Here is a 19,003-nt window from a genome sequence, read left to right on the forward strand (position 1 = left end):
CCAGAATAGAACCCTATTTTGACATGTCAAAGTTCTTGTTGGTGCAGCTGCAGCAATGTTCAAGTTCAAACTTCAAAAGACTTCGGAGCATTTTAACTGTGTTTTGGTAGCAATGTGATCTTTTTCAGTCAACGTGGAAGTTCTGTTAATATCCTATCCATTCTCAATTTCAGATCTGTGATGAATATAGATGACAGTGCCTCATAATAAATCTCCCGCTGCAACATCTGCATAACAGTGTAAGCAGTGGAAAATCTAAGCATTAAGGATGGTGTCTGCAGCAGAAAGTCTACACTGGCGGATCTCATGCACAAATACAGGGATGGACAGAAAAAGCAAACTAACCACTAAGAACATCTTTCTGCATCAGATGTGCAGCACCTCAGGCCTAGGGGCCAATTTCAACCCATCACGGGCTCCAATCTGGCCCTCAAAAGTTCCACAGTAAGCCACACCCCTTTCCCTGATCCAACCCCTAGTCTTTCCCCCTTTCCTCCCACCACCAATCATCCAGTAGTTTCCTTGTTTGTGTGCTGTTTCTTTCCCCATTCTGAAAGTTTTAATGCCTTTCTTAAGGCCTCATTACTGGTAACAAGAGATTTACACTGTAGTATGTTGATATTTTGAGCTTCCTCCCTTTTGCCTTTGGCCCTACCCAACCCTGGAATGTGCCTCTCCAACCCAATCTCTTCTCCAAAATGGGATTCAGCTGTCAGGCTGGGAAAGATTCCTAGTCCTTGCTCCACATGTTCTTGTAGTCTTGAGAACTGTACTTTAGTAAGCAATCATTCTCATTCTAGGATGTTCCGTGGGCAAACCCTTAGAAAAGTAGAAATTTATGGTATGCATCTTTTTTAATTTAAAAAAGGAAAAGAAATTGAATGACTTCCATTGATTTAGCGCATTTTAGTTTTAGATGTAAAAAGGAATTCAAATCAGTGATTTTTCAGTGACAAGATGTTCATTTCTCATTTCTTCTCAGATGCAGCCTCCTGATATAACAGCCAGAAGAGGTCATAGGAAAGCTAAAGGGAGGGCAAAGGGAGAGCAAGATCAGTCGGACTCTATTCAAGCACCCTTAAACCTATTGTCCCATCTATCACAGTCTTAAATTAGGCAGATCTGATCCTTTAGGCAGGTATCAGAAAATTTCATCCCGGCACAATGAGAAATCACAAAGTGATGAACATCAAAAGCACAGGTGGGTCTCCCAGTGAAACCAGTAGTAAACCAAAACAAATGAATGAACTAACCTAAATCTGTGATAAAACAAATACAGTTAACTCTGACCAGCGAATACCAAAACAAATTATACTTTTAATAGGACCAATGCAGTAATTAAATGTCATTTCTTTTCTTGCATCCCCTTTCATGGCTCCAGCAGGACCAGAAAACAATAATAGCAGTCTATCAGTCTTCAAACCACCATGTAATAGGTAAACAAGACATTCAAAGTCTTTTCTAAAAGCACTATGAAATTGCTTTGTGACTTCAGTTCATGCTTAGGAGAGGTGCTGCTGTTAAAAGGCACACTTCTGTTTGCTTTGTGTACTTGCCTCCTTGCAACAGGTCTGAAGCACAGTTATGCTCACAACAGGCCTCTGTTACCAAGTTACAGAAAACAAAACATTGTTCTTGCCAACACTGTTAGCAAGCTGACTATAATTTATTGTGGAAAAGAAAAGGAGGAATAAAACTTAAGGGATGGCCTTGCTTTGTGGAGAAATTAAAGGTGTATCATCAGCGCTGTAAAATAATACATTCTTACCACCTGGTTGCATAATACAGAGGTGGGGTAGGGTGTCAAGCAGTTCTACCTTACAGAGCCTTCTATTTGAAGGATCCCACTCCAGGTCTGGCTTACAGTTGAAAAACCATAAAGAAAAGCCAGCAAAAGCCTTGAAGTTGCCCATCAAAAGAGTTGCATCTGGACAGCAGGTTAAATAGGTACACAGGTCACCTGGCCAGTTCACCCTCAGATTATGCTTATTATTTTTAAAATTGCATTTATACATTGTTTGCCTATGAAAATATTATGCAAATCAGTGTCCTTTCTTCTGTTTTGGTTATATACTCCCCCTCCCCCCCCCCTTTTTTTTTTTTTTTTTTTTTTTTTTCCCTTTTTTACCCCCTTTTCTTTTTTTTTTTTATTTTTTTTTTTTGGCAACACCTAAGTGACCACCTTAACTTTATGATTGCAAAATCTACTTTCTTTCTCCCTGGAACCCCAAGGTCTACCAACTGGGTGACTTAGAAACACTGAACAACAGAACAAGGCACACATGCTTAGTCCAGGAGTTTGGTTTCAGAGTACTAGCAGCAGAGGTGATGCATAGATTGCTTCACACACAAATCTGTCTACTTTCTATGAAAGGAAATACTCCCATGATCCATTTTGTTCATTACAGGGCCAAACAGTTGTGCAGGAAAGCTGCAGTCTAGACAAACTTGTAATGGATGTGGAGCAGTACTAAGTAGTTCAAGTTCTCTCTGTCATTCCTTCACCCCTTCTTTCTGTGACATGATCCATATCAATGACTGTTAAAGTAGCTGGGGTGAAATGTAAGGGAATTTTATTTTGATCCACCACAATTCCCAGTGATCAACTTTGGAAAAATTGTATGTCCATCTCTAAAGACTAGTTTTGCACACACCTTTTTTTCCTCTCTCCAAACAATGTGATTGACCAATCAGTTTCCCAGGAGCTCTGTGAATTCACTTTTGTTGATATGTTGCTAGGCAACATGGTAAAGACAAAAGAGGAACGTCATTTCTGTAGCAACAGAAGATGCTAACCTACTAAATTAAGAAAGAAAGGAGATACTAAGACCTAGTGCTTTGCTTCTGCTAATTCCTCAGTGTGCATGGAGGAATCATTATGAGGGGGTTTAAGTACTGACATTTCAAGGTAAGACAAAGCAGCAGCAAAGACAGAGTGAAGAAATGCAGCTGTTACTAGGCTATAAGCTCAGTTAAAGACATCCTTAGTTTGATGGGATTGAGCTATAGATCAAAATTAACCTTTTAATAGAAAAAGCATATTCATAGTATACATCTAGTGTTTGCTCCATTACATAATTCATCTTGCATTGAGACGGCTTGTACTTTATACATACTTAGCTCATGAAGCGTTTTTAATGTGCACTTGCCTGCTTTCCAAAGCAAAACACTAATACTAATAATATAGTTGCTATACTACTGCAGAGGGAGAGCTGGTGACTTTTAGTACCACACGTAACAGGTAAGAAATAGTGTACGTGTATATAGGGGGGAGGTGTTTTAATGCAACTCGCTTTATCATAAGTTAATGCAGAAAATGTAGAGCTTCATTTTTTAACACAAAGTTGTCTAAAAAAGATAAAATCCTGCCTCTTCATCTGGTAGGAAAAAATATTTTTACTGAAGAAGTAAATATGTCACTATATTCACACTGTCCATAATTGGCCAAAAAAATTGAGATGACACCTCTCAGAAAATGAATTCTGATTATTCTGGCTACTGCCTTTAACTATAATATGCTGATAAAAAGAAATTACATATAGCTGTTTTCAAAAGTCTGAATTCATGAATTTAGACATCACATGCTGCAGTTTGTTTCACTTGGTTCTGGCACATATGTAGGTATGTTGGTTCTGAAACGAGTATTAAGACTGCTGTTTAATTTATTCTTTACAGTTAGCAAGTGGATCTTTTTTACTTCTGTGGATATTTAACAACATTGTTTGTATTTGTATTGAGAAGAGGAACAATTTGGCTTCTTACCAGATGATTTTTTTTATATAATACTAATTATCTGCATATATATAATCTTGGTTAAGTTTCTTCGTGAACTCATGTTGGGTGGAGCCATTTCATATTACTGCCCTATATATTCCCCATATAAGTTCTTCGACTTTAATGAAGAGGTGGTATCTGAATTGCTTTAATACAGGAAACAAGGAAGTGTAAGCAAATAAATGAAAACCAGCCCTTGCAGAGATTATAATTAGGAGGCAGCAAAGTGCATAGAAGGACATAGCCAATTGTGAAATCATCAAGGCTTGGTGGGGACAAACGCAGGCTTGATCCAATAGATCGGATCTTTGGCATCTACCCCTGGCTAGAACATCAGCCAAAAAGCAATGTTCTTATAGTGGATCCAGCCCACTTCAGATTCTTAGTTATTATTTATAGCAGGTGCAGGGAATATGTGGTCTTCCAGATGTTGTTGAAGAGCAAATGCCATCATCCTTCCCTGTTGGCAGTGTGGGCTATGCATGATGAGGGCCGATTTATATTGTATGGTCTGTGCACAGTGCATTTGGCAAAGAACAGGTATGACAGCTCCCTACTCCAAGAGGCTTCCAAGCTAAAGCATCGACACAGGAAGGCAACGTGGAAAGGGGAAAATGAAGGTCTGGGTTAACAGAAGAAAAAATAATTGTTGCTAAGCCAGAGTGTTCGAATCACAATAACATGGCATGGTAGAGGCAGGACAATGGCAATCCAAAGGTGAGTTAAAAAGAAAATAAGGAATGTGGCTGCATGGAGAAGTTCTGAGAAACAGTTCCAGGCTCAAGGGGAAATGGGCAGAGTTGTTTCAGGAAGGAAGAAAGCCTTGGATCACTGAGGGTGATGGAACTAGATATGTGAAGACCACAGAAAGGGTGTGTTCAGATATAAATGTGGAAAGATGAGGAGGAACAAAGAAATGGAGGGCTATAAAAGGGATGATGGGAAGCTTGTGCAGGGTCCAGGAGTGGACAGGAAACCACTGCAGGGATTTCACTGGGAGGGTGTAGTGTCACACAGTCCAAGTAACAAGACAGGTGAAGAATTTTAGCAGAGGATTATTGGACAGATGTCCGTAGCTGAAGGTGAAGCTATGGAAACAAGAGAAAATAGGAATGCGGTATTCAGAAGAAAACTAGGCAAGGTAACGGACAAGAAGTGCTTGCTCCTGAAGTTCAGCTTTACCCTCAGTATCCACTTCAACCCATCAGACCATTACTGCTCAGTCTAAGGCCAACAGTATGCAATCCATTGACTCTGTAACATACAGAGAGAGATCACTGAACTGTACTTTCACATTAACTTAAATCTCCAACACACTAGTAAACTAAACCGCTGTTATATTTGTCTTGACATGCACCTGGCTCATTCCCCTTCACCTCATTCACCACTACTGATGCTGCTGCCATCATGCACATTTGCAAAATAGTCTGTCCTGCTGCCAAGTCTCTCAGGTACCTGGCAGTGGAGGGCAGAGATTTGAACTGGAAGAGGCTGCAGAAGTGGTGCCTAGATGGTGAGCAAACGTGGAGGTTGGTGTTTCAGCCATTGTTTATCTGCTGCTGGTAGATACTGTCCGAATGGCTGTATACAACCTCTAATATAAGAGGCAGCATGTCCGGGTACCTGTGGCTGGGGGACAGGAACAAGAAGCACATGAACTGTGCTCATGTCCTCTCTGTTGGCTTCACACATGCTTCTAACCAGTCAGTGTAAAACAGAAAGTTAAACTAGATAGTCCCTTTGGTCTGATCCAACAAAGCTCTTCTTAAGATTTTTGATAGTGATATAAAAGAAAATTTTAAAATGCATTCTCAGTGCAGTGCTTTCTGTATTATATGGCTCTTCAGGCTAGCAGAGACTATCTGGACATTATAGAAAAGGGCAGAGTGTTGAAGAACAGAAGTCTTACCTTTCTGCAAATGCTTGTGATGAACAGCCAAAGTTCAGTCCCATTGTTGGCATGCTTGAGCAAACACTTGTGTTGGTCCATCATATTGAGGCCTCCATTTTAAATTTCCCACAATGACCTAGAACAATGCTACATGTCAGGGCATTCTGCCAATTGAAAAGGATGGCTTCCCAGCCACCCAACCATAATAAGCTTAGAGCTGAGAGAGGGACCATCCATGTAGGTGAGGTCAAGAGAGTCTCCTGAACTGTGGCACCAGCCCAGTGGGACTCTTGGATCACAGCTGTAGATGGTGTCAAAATGACACAGAACTCAGGGGATCCATGATGGAATCTCCCAGTGTTCGGTGCGTATTTTCAACTTGCAAACAGGCACAGGCGGGCTCCTAATTTGACCAGGGGCATGAAATATTTAATCCTTGCCTGCTACACTGGACCAGTTCTCTAATTTGAATTATGCACCATAAACCTATCTTGTTCATGCTTTAGATGGCATTTTTATTTTTATTAACAGCATACATAAAATAATGCAGCATATATAAAATAATTCAATAAAATATGATTTTGTTTTTGACAAAAAGAAACCCAGGAACTTCCAGTCTTCCTTCAGCAACATTTGGGGAATGTATAAAATCATCCTAGGACTATTGGTAACGCCTCAGGGTCACTCAAGGTGTCAGCTACACCGTTTGGTCTGAAAGGTCTGAAGGTTATATCTGAAATTATCCTGCACTGGCCCAAAAGGATTTTCTTGAGTGAGAACTTATTACCAGTATGTGTTTGTTTGTTGAAATTTGTGGTGTCGTTCCAATGAATCTGTAGGTAAGCAGCAAGAAACAGTTTCCAGAGACAGAAAGACGACGATACAAATTCTACATATTTTCTGCTTGGAAATATTATGTTAGTAACAGTTGAAGGAGCTGGAGAATTTGTTTTTGTTTTTGCAAAGTAATATTTTATTAAACTCCTAAAATCACTTGGTTGTTCTTCTAGTCTATAACATCACTTCCTGGAGCAAAATGTTGCTTTTCAAGGGTTTCCTACACAAAATTATCAATGAACAGAAATAACAAAGGATTTCAGCACTCTGTGGCCTGTCTCATTCCCTCATCAGCACAACAATGTTCCAGTCAACAAATTTATCTTGAAAGAAGCCAGGATTAGAAGATGACTTTTTCCTGGAGTGTTTACACAGGGGAATCCAGAGAGATGTGAAACAGAGTACATGTACTGGAAGAAAAGTCTGAGAAATTGTGTGCACAAGTGTATGTGCACCAGCTTTATTTCTAAGTAGGGCCATGAAGCAAGAAATTTAACAGCTTCTCTAATGAGCTGTTGTCCTTTAAGGTCAATATGTGTGATATTATTGTTTTATTTAACCTACCAAAAAAAAGAGCATTTGACCCATCCTTTAGGATTAATGCCTAAAGAAAGGCCACATGAGATGATTAGCAATAATCATATTGTTACAGGCTTTGAAAAGAGAAACTGAAGTTTAGTCCAAAGTAGATTTCCCTTTTTTCCCAAAGGGAAATAAAATGCAAATAATCTAAATTTGAACTAGTTATACTTTGTGAGATATTAGACATAAAGCAGCCCTTTCAGGCAGAATCCAAATTAGCTCTTGTATTACTATAAATAGTCTTATTTGGATCCAAAGAGTCCATTACATCTAAATGTATTTTCATTACAAGCATATGGTTTGTGAATTAAGACCATCACTGAGGATTGCTGATGGATCAAGTATTGCCTGAAAGAAGAATGATGACCCATATTTGGCTACTGCTCCCTTGTATCCAAACATTCAGGAACTGGGTCAGGAAACCCCAACACTTTTCCTTGCTTTTTATAGACAAAGGTTAATTTACTTTCGAAAACATTATGCATTTTATAGCTGATGAAGAACACAATGGAGGGGTTCAAATTTATGAATATGAACTTAACAGGCCATTTCCAACTTGGCGGAAAGGAAAAGAGACCAAGTGGTATAATCCCCCAAATACAGCATAAATCTGTTATGAAACATTTCCAGCAGAGATCTTGGAAGTCCAACAATAGACTATATTGTTTAAAAGGTCATTTATGGTTTCTCTTCTTGATGGATTCACATTTTCAGCAAAAGAGCTTGACTCACTCAACAGTCTTTATTCCAGAGTCTGCTTGACTGCTTGAAATTACTGTAAAGGGTAACAGCTTGATTGCTCTTGCCATACATCTATCAATGGAAAATGGAGCGATGGATAAAGTGTTAGCAGGTTGAAGCAGAGGTTTCTCCTCTCCCATGTTAATCCATGTAATTTCTTCTTTCTCCATGACCGAAAGGTGGCACTTCCTTATAATTATCTCATAACCCCTTAAAAGGCCTCTACTACATTGTAATTTATATTATTTCTTACCAAACTACTTTATCCATTTGTATTATTTCTTCTACTTCATCACTGATGTGACTACAGCAGTCTTTCACAATGCCAGGCCATAGTCTGTCATGATGCACAAATACAATAAGCATTTTATTTGGTTCTCAGTGGTGCTTCAACTGTCTTCTAGAATCTGCTTAAATCTACTTAAGCTAGATTTAACAACTAGAATCTACTTAAGCCAACTATTCTGGTGTCTATGACCAAACATGCATTGGTGGTAATGTTGGAGACAGCATCTAAGGAACCAACAATCCATGTTTCCCAGAAGAAGATGGGGTAAACAGATGTGATGCAAATAATTAAAATTTGGCAACAGTCAGTCATTGGTTTATAACAAAAAGCCTGGGAAATCAATGGTCCATGACCAAATGTGCATATGAAAAGGCTTTTGGTGCTTTTAGAGGCGTTTGTGATGGCTGGTTTGAAGCATGTTCATAATTACACATAAGACATTAAACTTGAAAGAAAAAAGATTTTAAATGAAAGAGTCCTACTAAAAAGAAAGAAAGTCTAGTTGTCCATATAGAACATCACACTAAAATGGACAGAAGTTTTGCATTTGTGCTCATTAGTTTGTGGATTTCCTGTCAAATATTGGATAGTTGAACCTTTTGTGAAAAACCTGGCAGTTGAAGCAGGGCATTTCTTGGAGACAAGAAATAATCTCTGATCTTGTATAGGATTAGAGATGATCTCATAACATTTTATAGTGGCTTTCCCAAATTCATGCTGCTCAGTTGTTTGGAACTTCAGTTCCCATCAGCCCCAGCCAGCAAGGTCCATGGTTAGCAATGCTGGGAGTTGTAGTCTAAAAGTACAGGAGGGCACCAGGTTGTGGAAATGTTGCATTAGAACAAAGGGTTTTTTACAACACTGTATTTGACACAGCAACTTTCAGAGTTACAAGAAAAAGTTAATAGTTCTTTAAGACCATCTTCAAGACGTTCACAAACTGGTAACATTGCAATTTAAAATCTCTGTTCTGGTACCCAAAAGGAGAATAGGATATGGCAGATAGCCTCTTGCTATCAAGAAAGCTCTTGACAGCAAGAGGCTAGCACTACATGGTGATTTATGACTACTATGGACTTCTTACTTAACCCTAGGGCCTTGTCTTCCTTCTTGGTCTGGGACATTTCCCCATGAACAATGTTTTTCAGGGTTTCATTCCGCTTTGTTTTGTTGCAGGTGGAAACAAAGTAATAAAGGTTTTATTTATTAGATTTATATCCCACTTTTCCTTAAAATGAACTCAAAGCAACTTACATTATTATCCTCTCAATCTTATCACCACAACAACCCTGTGAGGTAGGTTAGGCTGAGAGTCTGTGACTGGCCCAAAGTCATCCAGTCTAAGTGGGAACTACAACCCAGATCACCTGAGTCCCAGTCCTGCACTCTTAACCACCACACCATGCTGGCTCCCAGCATTATACTGTTATATAGAACAATACAGTTTTATTTGTGAGGTCAGTCATGAGGTCAAATGGCCACTCATGTGGAGGCCAGTGAAAAGATAGAAGCCTAATTCATACATAATTTCAGACAAATACAAAAGCAGAAAGATAGCTCTGGCTATTCTCAGTATTGTAGATCAGTCTGCTTTGTCTTTTTTATTACAAGGGTTTTATTTCTTTTCTCTGGTGCAGAAGCAGATTAATGATCCAGAATATTGCACCAACATGGTTGTGGAATGCAGTTACCTATACACTCATTCCTCTAAATACTGAGTCAAAAATGCCTGGAAAAACGGCAATAAAATGACTGACGAATCATTCATAGCTGACCTTTGAAAAATAACACATTCTTATTCATATTTACTCAAAAATTGGCCCCAACTGTGGTTAGTAGAGTTTCTTTCCAAATAAGCAGATACAGGCTTCCCACAAAATGTTACATATGCAAAAAAGATCAACATAAAAATCTTACATTCATCCTATATTTTATCCTGTATTTTCCTTTTTAAGAATGTCTTGAAAAGATTTAAAAATCAGTATTCTGCTTAACATTTGTTCATCTATCTTTTTTCCAGGATTAAAAAAAGACACAAAAAAGGTAAAACAGAAAAAAAACTTACAAAAAAAAAGCAACATTACTGGAACATCTCAATTAGAACACTGCAAATGTGGCCAAATCCTCCACGGCTACCCTCTGTCATTATAGTTTCTGGTATTTTTATCCCAGAGACCTCAGCTGTTGTTAAAGGAGCAAGGTCAAGCAAAAGACAATGACAGAGATGACAAGGTCCAAACAAGCACCAAGCCAGTCCAGAGGGACTGTTGATGAAGCATTTTAGACTTCATGGAAACAGCTTTAATGAAAAAGACTTTAAGCAAACATCATAAATCTGTGCCAAATGCTGGAAAAGCCCTTGCTCACCCCTCCACCAGCTCACCTTCAAAACAGAGTTCACCACCCATTGCGCCAGATCTTCCCACACTTCTGCCAGAAGTCGTAGGTTTAAGGTCTATCACTAAAATAAACTGGGAGAAAAAGAGGCCCGGCACTGTGGTGGTATCGAAACGGTCAGCTACTGGAGGCATGTCTCAGGATCAGTGGGATCGGCCAGTCATTGCACCACGAAGACCAGGCTTCAGGGTGTGCTTCATCTGTGGCAAAGAGTTTGGGTCACAGTCCCTTCCTATCCATGAGCCGCAATGCCTAGAGAAGTGGCATATTGAAAATGACAAGTTACCAAAGCATCTAAGAAGACCAGCACCTGTTAAACCTCAAGCCCTTCCTGGAGGAACATATGGTGCAATGGCTGAAAACACAGCAGCTACTCAAAGTTACCAAGCTCAGCTCCTGCCATGTCAAAACTGTGGTCGCACTTTCCTTCCAGACCGTCTCATTATACACCAGAGGAGTTGCAAAACAAAGGCTGCTCCAGGTCCTTCAAGCAACAGCTCCCCTAAATTGCTTAGATCTACAGGTTATGGCCCAGCATCTTCCGTACCAGACAAGGTAAATTAGAAGGCATCATACCTGTGAAAGAGGCCCAATTGTTTCCATGTGCAAACTCCTGGATGACATTCTGCTATCCTTGAAGTAAATGGTAAAAGCTTCGCTAGGATTTCATTTCAGAGAATAAAATTAAGTGAGTAGCCTTAAAGAAACCTCAAATACCCAGACAAGTACTCATATTCTGCACAAGTTAACGGTAGAGATGTAAACCTCATGCACATAGTAAGAGAGTTCTTTTGTAGGAAAAGTAGTAGTGGTAGCAATGTAATTAACATAAATCTCAGCATTAACACAAACCATATTAGGAATTTTTGGTTCTTCAACTGCTGTACTTAACGATGGAATGAAATTTTAGGACTAGGGACTGAAAATACAGCACTGATATAAGGAAACAGATGGAACAGATTTTGTGCTATAACTCATGTAAAAACCAGAATGAAACTAAGACCATCAGGGCTGCACTGACACATAATCCCCAGCTGAGGAAGAAGCCTTTTTCTCTGTGAAGAAGCAAAGCAGAGAGGGCCAAATCCTGCTAATAACTGCCTTAAACAGTTCATGGCAAAGCATACTGGAAGCCTCTATTCTTTCTTTCTAAACTTGAATAGGTGCACCTTTAGCCACCTTTTCAGTAGAATCCCATGTGAAAGGAGATATAGAAGACAATATGGACAACAAAACTAGAATAGAACTTTCTTCTTTGAATAATACTGTTTCATTTTAAATTTGAAAGGAACAAACATTAGGGCAAAACAAGTCCTGACTTCAGTGACTTACCAAGAAAGAGATACTGTTCTTGCATAGCTCAAAACCTAAACCAATATGAGGCTATGGGTAACTATTCAGAAAAGAATTGAAAATAAAATCACCAATATTGTAATGCCTTTATACTAATTTGTGATGTGTATGCTTCTCATTGCTGTACCAAATGCTTGAGAAGAAACTATTTTACAGCTAAATCAGAATCAATGATGCCTACATTTGTAGTGTAGATTGTAGGAGGAAGGGGGAAGCATCTGTTAGCATGCTAATATTGCTATATATTGGATTTTAATAGGACATCAATGGAGGTGAAAGGTTGGTAGGGCTAGGAACAGGTTAATAAAACCTGCAGCTGGCCTTCCTCTACAAATGGGACTAAAAGTGAATTGATAGTCCAGGCAATAATGCAGGGATCAAAGGATAACTGAGTAGAACTTGGATAGCTGCACAAAAGGCCATGGTGCGTGCACACACACACGTACTTTCATTCCCTGAACAGGACAGAAGAGATGACAGACCACAACCCTAACCCTAAATTTACTCCAAGTTCTGGCAGAAAGACATCAGCAGCTCTGAATTGGGGAACCCCTTTCTGCCTGGAAAACCAACTTCAAAAAGGCTGTTTCTAAGGATATTTATTGTGTTTCCTTCACTATTGAAGTAGAAAGACACCAGATTTGTCTTATAGTATTCCAGTACTAGAACAGATTGATTCTAACTATGTTACTAAGTTTCCCAAAGTCTAGAGCAAGCCTGCTTGCCTGTTCTGGCTTTGGTAGGCCACAGCTGCTGTTTTGTAATTCGACTAGTAAAGGAATGCATGGGCTCATCTGGATTAACCAAGCTTGGTTATATCTAAAGTAAACTGTGTAGGCTTAATTAAGATTGGATGTATAAGTCAGTGTTGAATCCTGCTCAGGACTGTGCTGTGTTAAATGAAATGTTGTAAGCAATCCTTAAACTTATTTTCTCAAAATCCAGTTCAATTGTATAAAGAAAGTAGGAGCTATTCTTCTAAAGGAAATGTTTTATCTTTCTCTCTATGTAGATCCTGACAGCAAACTTTTAATGTCTTTTCTCAATGTTTCACTTGTCAATATGTGGTGCAAACTAAATTCTGACCTTCCACTGGTGGCGTCTTTACTATCCCGTACTGCCATCTGCTGCTTTTTCCTATTGTATATCTGCTTGCAAAATAAAAAAAAAAACATATTTTAGCTTTCTGTCTTTTTTCTGTTGCTGCACAGAACTAAAGTTTAAAATTTTGTTCTGCTTTTGTATCATTAGGAACTGAACCACTCACTGGAGTCATGCTTTCCTAGTGAAACTCTAAAATAAGCTATGTGCCTTCTATCCTGAAATCTGTATCTGAATTCCAGCCTTATTGCATTGTTAAAACCTGTGGTCACAAGAAGCTTAGTGGTTTTGCACTGATTCCATCAAATGTGGCCCTGATAGTAAAATCAAGGTTTAGGGAGTGCTTAGCATGGTTAAAGTGAATTCTGTTCATGCCTCAATTTTAAATAAAGGTGAGGGAACTGGGATAGAAGATGTATCTACTAACAACAGCAACAAAAATTCATAACGCATGCTAACAAATTTTATCACATCATATAAACAAAGCAAATTGTAGGTTTGGTAGCACTATATTAGGGTTAATATGGGATAGGGGGTTGGCGAATACTTACTAGTAACAAGCAACAGATAGCACACAACCATAAACTAGGTCTTGACAATTTAGTAAAACTAGAAGGCCAAGTTATGTAACTAGTTTTCCTTGGCACAATTGATTATAAATAGAGCAATTGATGTAGCATTCCTAAGTATTTATAACAGATGATGGAGTCTAGTAATTGCCCAGTAAGCAGTAATCTAAGCTGGAAAATTATTTGAACTTGCAGTTTGGAATTTTCCAGCATAATTTAATTTATAACTGCCATCCTCCTTAAAGTGGCAGACATAGTGAGTTACGTTAAATAAAAGGATCTGAAAACAGCCCATGTTAGAGATTTAATTTTAACAATTGTTTTAACCAAAGAAAGTGGGGGGGGGGAATCTAAGCAACTAAAGCTGGGAGAAATAAATTAGCTAATGAATTGTAGGATGATAATAGCTATGGCCAAGCAAAGACATTTTGCTCTTAGTGGCAAAGAACAAAATGTCACCTGAGATGTTTAAGAGATTTGTTAGAGTTTGGTGAGGGGGGGGGTGCGTTTTACCAGAATTTACTCACAGTTTTTATCTTCTGGGTCTGAAAATGGACCCAAACACAATCTACAGGCAATGTCTATACATTTCCAAGCTTGCAATATGGTTTGCAAAACAAAACAAAAATGTGATTGATTTTTTAAATACAAATAGCCAGTGGTGGGTTATGTATGGATCATCTATAACTCAGTAAAACCTGATCTTGAGTCACTGCAGAAGTCTGTGAATTACCTTAAACATCCAATGATAATTTCATGCAACAATCTGAGAAAAAAATTGCTCATCTGGAATCTTGGAAAATTAGCCCTGGTAACAGGCATGAACTGTGGCCAAGAATTAGTTGCCTCTGTATCCATATCTTGCAGGCATTAAAAGCTATTACAATGCATTTTTGAACCTGCATTTTGCCAGCAGGTTTCCTTTCAACCAGAACACCTCCCCTCACCACCTACTGCAATTTAAATTATATCCTGAAATCAATTACCTTTTAACTGCACTTGTTGTCCACAGCCTTCAGTGATAAGGCGGCCTCCAGCCGTTATTTGCTACATTTGTGGCCGTGAGTATGGAACACATTCAATAGGCATCCATGAACCACAGTGTCTGAAAAAATGGCATATTGAGAATGATCAATTGCCCAAACATTTACGAAGACCGGAACCGATAAAGCCAGTGGTTACACCTGTTGGAGGTAAGATACAGTCTAAAGGGATCACTATACAGGCAGAGGGTTTGGGGAGGCATATTGTTAATGTTGTATATAGTTTTGACTTTAAGTGATTATGTAACTTTTAAAAAGATTTCTCTTGCCTCATTTGGCAAAATTTAGTGGCATTTGTAATTCTTAAGACTGTTATTCAGATATAGACTGTGTTATTCAGGCATGAACCCTCTAGCAATAAACTTAATGACAATGGAATCTAGCAGTTCAATCTATGCACAGTCTTCCTGTACAAGCTTTGCACTGGAAAGAGGTTGATAATTTCTCCTCTGAAATCTAGGGTCTACACTAGATCAATATATGCTACGCAAAGATGTGGCTAAGCATCAATGCAGGAATGAGCTGTAAAGATGACCTTTCACTCAATAGAAGTAGCAGTGCCATTCTGGAGAGCTAAGTGAATTGCTTTCTTCATTCCTGGTTGTATCTCCTGTTCTATCTAAATATCTGGAGCTTTTTGACAGGAAGCATTTATCATGCCCTAAAATTTCTGTATTCATGGTTGTTTACGGTTTCTTTAGACAACATCATCACTCCCCAGTATCACTTCGGTGTCCGACCAGCACTTTCAGCAAATATATGGTTAGATCGCAGGAAAATGTGACATTTAATTGTAAAAACAAAAGAATGTATCATCTCCATTTGTGTATGTATGCTATTCTGCTGTGCCACAGTGCCATCTTGAGGTCATATAGTAGAACATCAAGAAAGGAAATCATGTGGTGCTCAGATCTCAATTCTGCTCGGAAACCAAAAGTAGATGCAGCAGACTCAAACAACTAACAGCACAGAAGCTCTAGATGTTACGAGCTCTTTATACAGATCAGGGAACCCTGGAACAACATTGGCATGATTGGGAATGATTGTACAGCCTCTGTATTGTCCATATTGTTCCAATATCATTATACTGAGAATTGGCCAGAAGTTCTGCAATATGCTTTCCTACAAATACATACAGGACCGACTACACATTACACCAATCACTTAGCATGCAGTTGAAGGCTGTCCTGTTATTCCTGTTCGGCCTGGTTTGGACTGGGGCAAGATTGCTCCAAGAGAGTACAATTAGACCTTCTACCACAATTTGTTTCTCAAAACCCAGCCGCCTGGGAGAGGGGGGTGTCAAAAGAGTAGGAGAGAAGTCTTGTATCAGTGGGGACATTCTGTCATTTTTAACACCCAACATGGGAAGGGGTAATTTTAAAAATAGGGAGAAGGTTTAACTCTCCTCTCGCAAAGCATGGTGGTCCCACATTGAAAGCAAGCCCTAGATTTTTATTTATTTATTTATTTGTTTATTTAAAAGGCAAACTCCAGCTGCACACCACATGGTTAGCGTAATCTGGCATTTGACTCCCAAAGGCTGCTTCAACCACAATAGGAATGCAACATTAAAATGAAGCCATGGCAGGCAAAATAAAAATACATTTTCTAAAAAGAAAGTATATCAGTTTTACACAAGTACAATTATGGACCTGAAAGTAAGTCATGAGAACTGTGACGGCTTTGAAAACGTTAGAGAACTAGGAAACAAATGGCTGGTCAGATTTTGCAGATGTTTTTAGTGATCCTGGAAGTGCATTCCACATTAATGGAATCCTACTGCCAGTCTGCAAAGATCCACATACAGCCCAGTTGCTGTTTTAAAATATGTTGCCTCTCCGCCTGCTGTGACATGTGACACACTGAGCACTACTAAGCTCTTCAGGTTATAATTAAATGATATCATTAAATGGGGGAGAGGCATGCATTAACAGAGCATACAGATCAATGTCTTACACTATCAGGGAAAAATCCCCTAAATGAAAAGTTTGAAAGCATAGACCATGGTGCAGGTAATTTTCTCTTCCACCCTTTCTGCATGAACTGCAGCTGCGTGTAACATTACTCTGATGGTTACTTCTCTGTGGCACTGTGCTAGCCCTTGGGGTGCTCCTTGCCACAGAGGAGAAAGGAGGGAGGGAAGAAGCGTGCGTCTTCTCCTCTAGTTGCACCCCCATGAAGCTTTGGCTTCCCATGGATTATACCTTCATGGTGTATTCTGAACTGGAAACTCAGAAGTCTACCTGATGAAAAAAGAAGTTAAGAAAAAGTTTCAGAGGGAAAGTAACTGGCAAGAGAAATGTTAAGCTCCCTCTCAAATTCACTTCTCCACTCCCAAAGGTATTTTTCAACACAAAATGGCCTAATATGACTGCAGTGTAATGTGTAGTTTGGCCGTGAACATTCTGAAGTATACAGAATACACATTCATTTCCTGCACATGGAAAAAAACTCTTGCTTTAGCCAAAAAAGGAACACAGTTGGTTGCTCATCGAGTGAAAGGGAATATTAGGAACAGACGCATTAGGAGATCTAAGGCTTACTTTTATACGAAGCATTGAATATGAATCACGTTACAACTGCATGGCTCCTTACGGAAAGACCTATATATTTGCCTGTTACATAAACAATGGACTTTTTAAAATGCACTAGTTTCAAACAAGTTTGGACTCAATATCTGAACACACAATCTAGGTTAATGCAGTAAAAATTACTGGCTAAAATACCATACCTTTTGGCAAAAGAGAACCACTTGCTGTTTCAAATCAAACTGTATAGTTTTCTCACGATACATAGAAAACTACATATGCTTGTGAAGCATAAATGTCATTGGTATGGGCTTATACAGTTGCTAAATAACCTCAGCTAAAGGTAGCTCTGTCAAAAGGAAAAGGATTTAAAGCTCATTTTAAGGCAAGAGAGACGAGAGAGAAAGCAACAATACCAATTATGCTATTTAAAATGCTTTCCAGCTGCCTCAGTCTCTAGGCTTAATTGCAGATAAAACTCTTGCTGAAATAGCTGGGGGAGAATATGAAAATGGACTTAAACTGAGGTTGGCTGATTTTGCCTGCTGGGTCTTTGACTTAACCCTGCTGTAAGTCATACTGAAAGCATTTATAAAACACACACGCACGCACACAAAACCTAAATTAGAACAGAATTGGATCTTTTAGCCCAAGAACAGCAGAGTGGGGGGGGGGGATGAAGAGGTGGAGACATAGTGAAGAACAGAACATGGCATGCTTTTTCTTCCTTCCCTTTGGTCAAATAAGATTGGCTCATTAAACAGGTTTCATAAGAAGGCCAAGTGGTGAAACTGACTGATACTGAAGTGTAGGCAAATATGTTAATAATTAGCAAAGAATGTGTAACATAGCACATGCAGAAATGCTTTCTCCATGCATAGAAGATGATTCAGTTTGTAGTTAACTTTATTTGACCCCTGAGACAATAAGCAGAGTTTGGGTGCATGGGGGTTCCCTCTCTCATTAGGACTATGAAAAACTGAAAGACTCAGACAACAGGTATTTCCTGAAAATATTTTCCGTAAAAACTGAATATGGTTCTCCAGAAAGAAAACTGATATTTTTTCTCCCTTTTTTAAATTTTCCAGGCAAGGGCTACTATGATCTTGATGCTTTAAATGAGTCTGCCTGGCAAAGTGCCCAGAGCCAGTTAGTCCCATGCAATATTTGTGGTCGCACCTTCTTGCCAGACAGACTGATCGTCCACCAGCGGTCCTGCAAACCGAAGACACCAAAATAAAATGCTTCTCCTTCCAAGACAAGTTTTGAAGAGCAGCATTCCTCTGTGACCTATAGGATAGATAGAGGTCTCAGCACTGAAGAATCATCGCACTATACAAAATCAAGTTCCAAACGTGTTTGATGTAAAATTAACTAAATGTTGATTATGTAGGTGAATTATGGGGCATGTCGCTTTCGCCAGTGTTTTGCTGCAATTGTATATTAACCATATGGTGGTCCATAAGAACTAAAGTATCTTCAGGAGACTTCAGAATAGACTGTGACCTTATGACTGCCTTGTAAATACCCTTGTTTCACAACAGCAGGCTCTGTTAAGAAGTGGTCATGCCTGTTCAGATCCCAGGAATCACGTGCAAGAACACTTATTTTTACTGATGTAGTTTCCATTAAAAGGTTCTGTCTGCAGTAACGTAAAGACAGTAAAAACTTCAGTAGCCTTCAAAAGTGGACATTTTGTGTGTTTGGAAGATAATCTCAGATCTTGTTTCTCAGATATTCAGCCTTAGATTTTAATTGTTACAGGTATCCAGCCCAGTAATCAACGTTTTCTCCAAAATCTAAATGTTTTAGGGTGAAGGGCCGGTTCCTCCAACCCTCAGACCCTGAGCTCAGACTTGAATTTCTGACTTTAGGCTCTAATTTTACAGTTAAAA

The 19,003-nt window shown here is 39.0% G+C and overlaps 1 protein-coding gene across 1 annotated transcript; it reads left to right on the top strand.

The window, feature by feature from the left end:
* The first annotated feature begins 2,885 nt into the window (after positions 1-2,885).
* On the top strand, positions 2,886-18,471 carry LOC123031328 (zinc finger protein 474-like). Its single transcript, XM_044446163.1, is given in 4 exon segments — positions 2,886-2,908; positions 10,135-11,066; positions 14,547-14,727; positions 18,197-18,471. Coding segments are annotated over 3 exon segments (1,119 nt in total). The 5' UTR covers positions 2,886-2,908; positions 10,135-10,403.
* The last annotated feature ends 532 nt before the right edge of the window (positions 18,472-19,003 follow it).

Source organism: Varanus komodoensis, unplaced genomic scaffold, assembly GCF_004798865.1.
Source record: "Varanus komodoensis strain SLA01 unplaced genomic scaffold, ASM479886v1 scaffold5, whole genome shotgun sequence".
Taxonomy (NCBI): domain Eukaryota; kingdom Metazoa; phylum Chordata; class Lepidosauria; order Squamata; family Varanidae; genus Varanus; species Varanus komodoensis.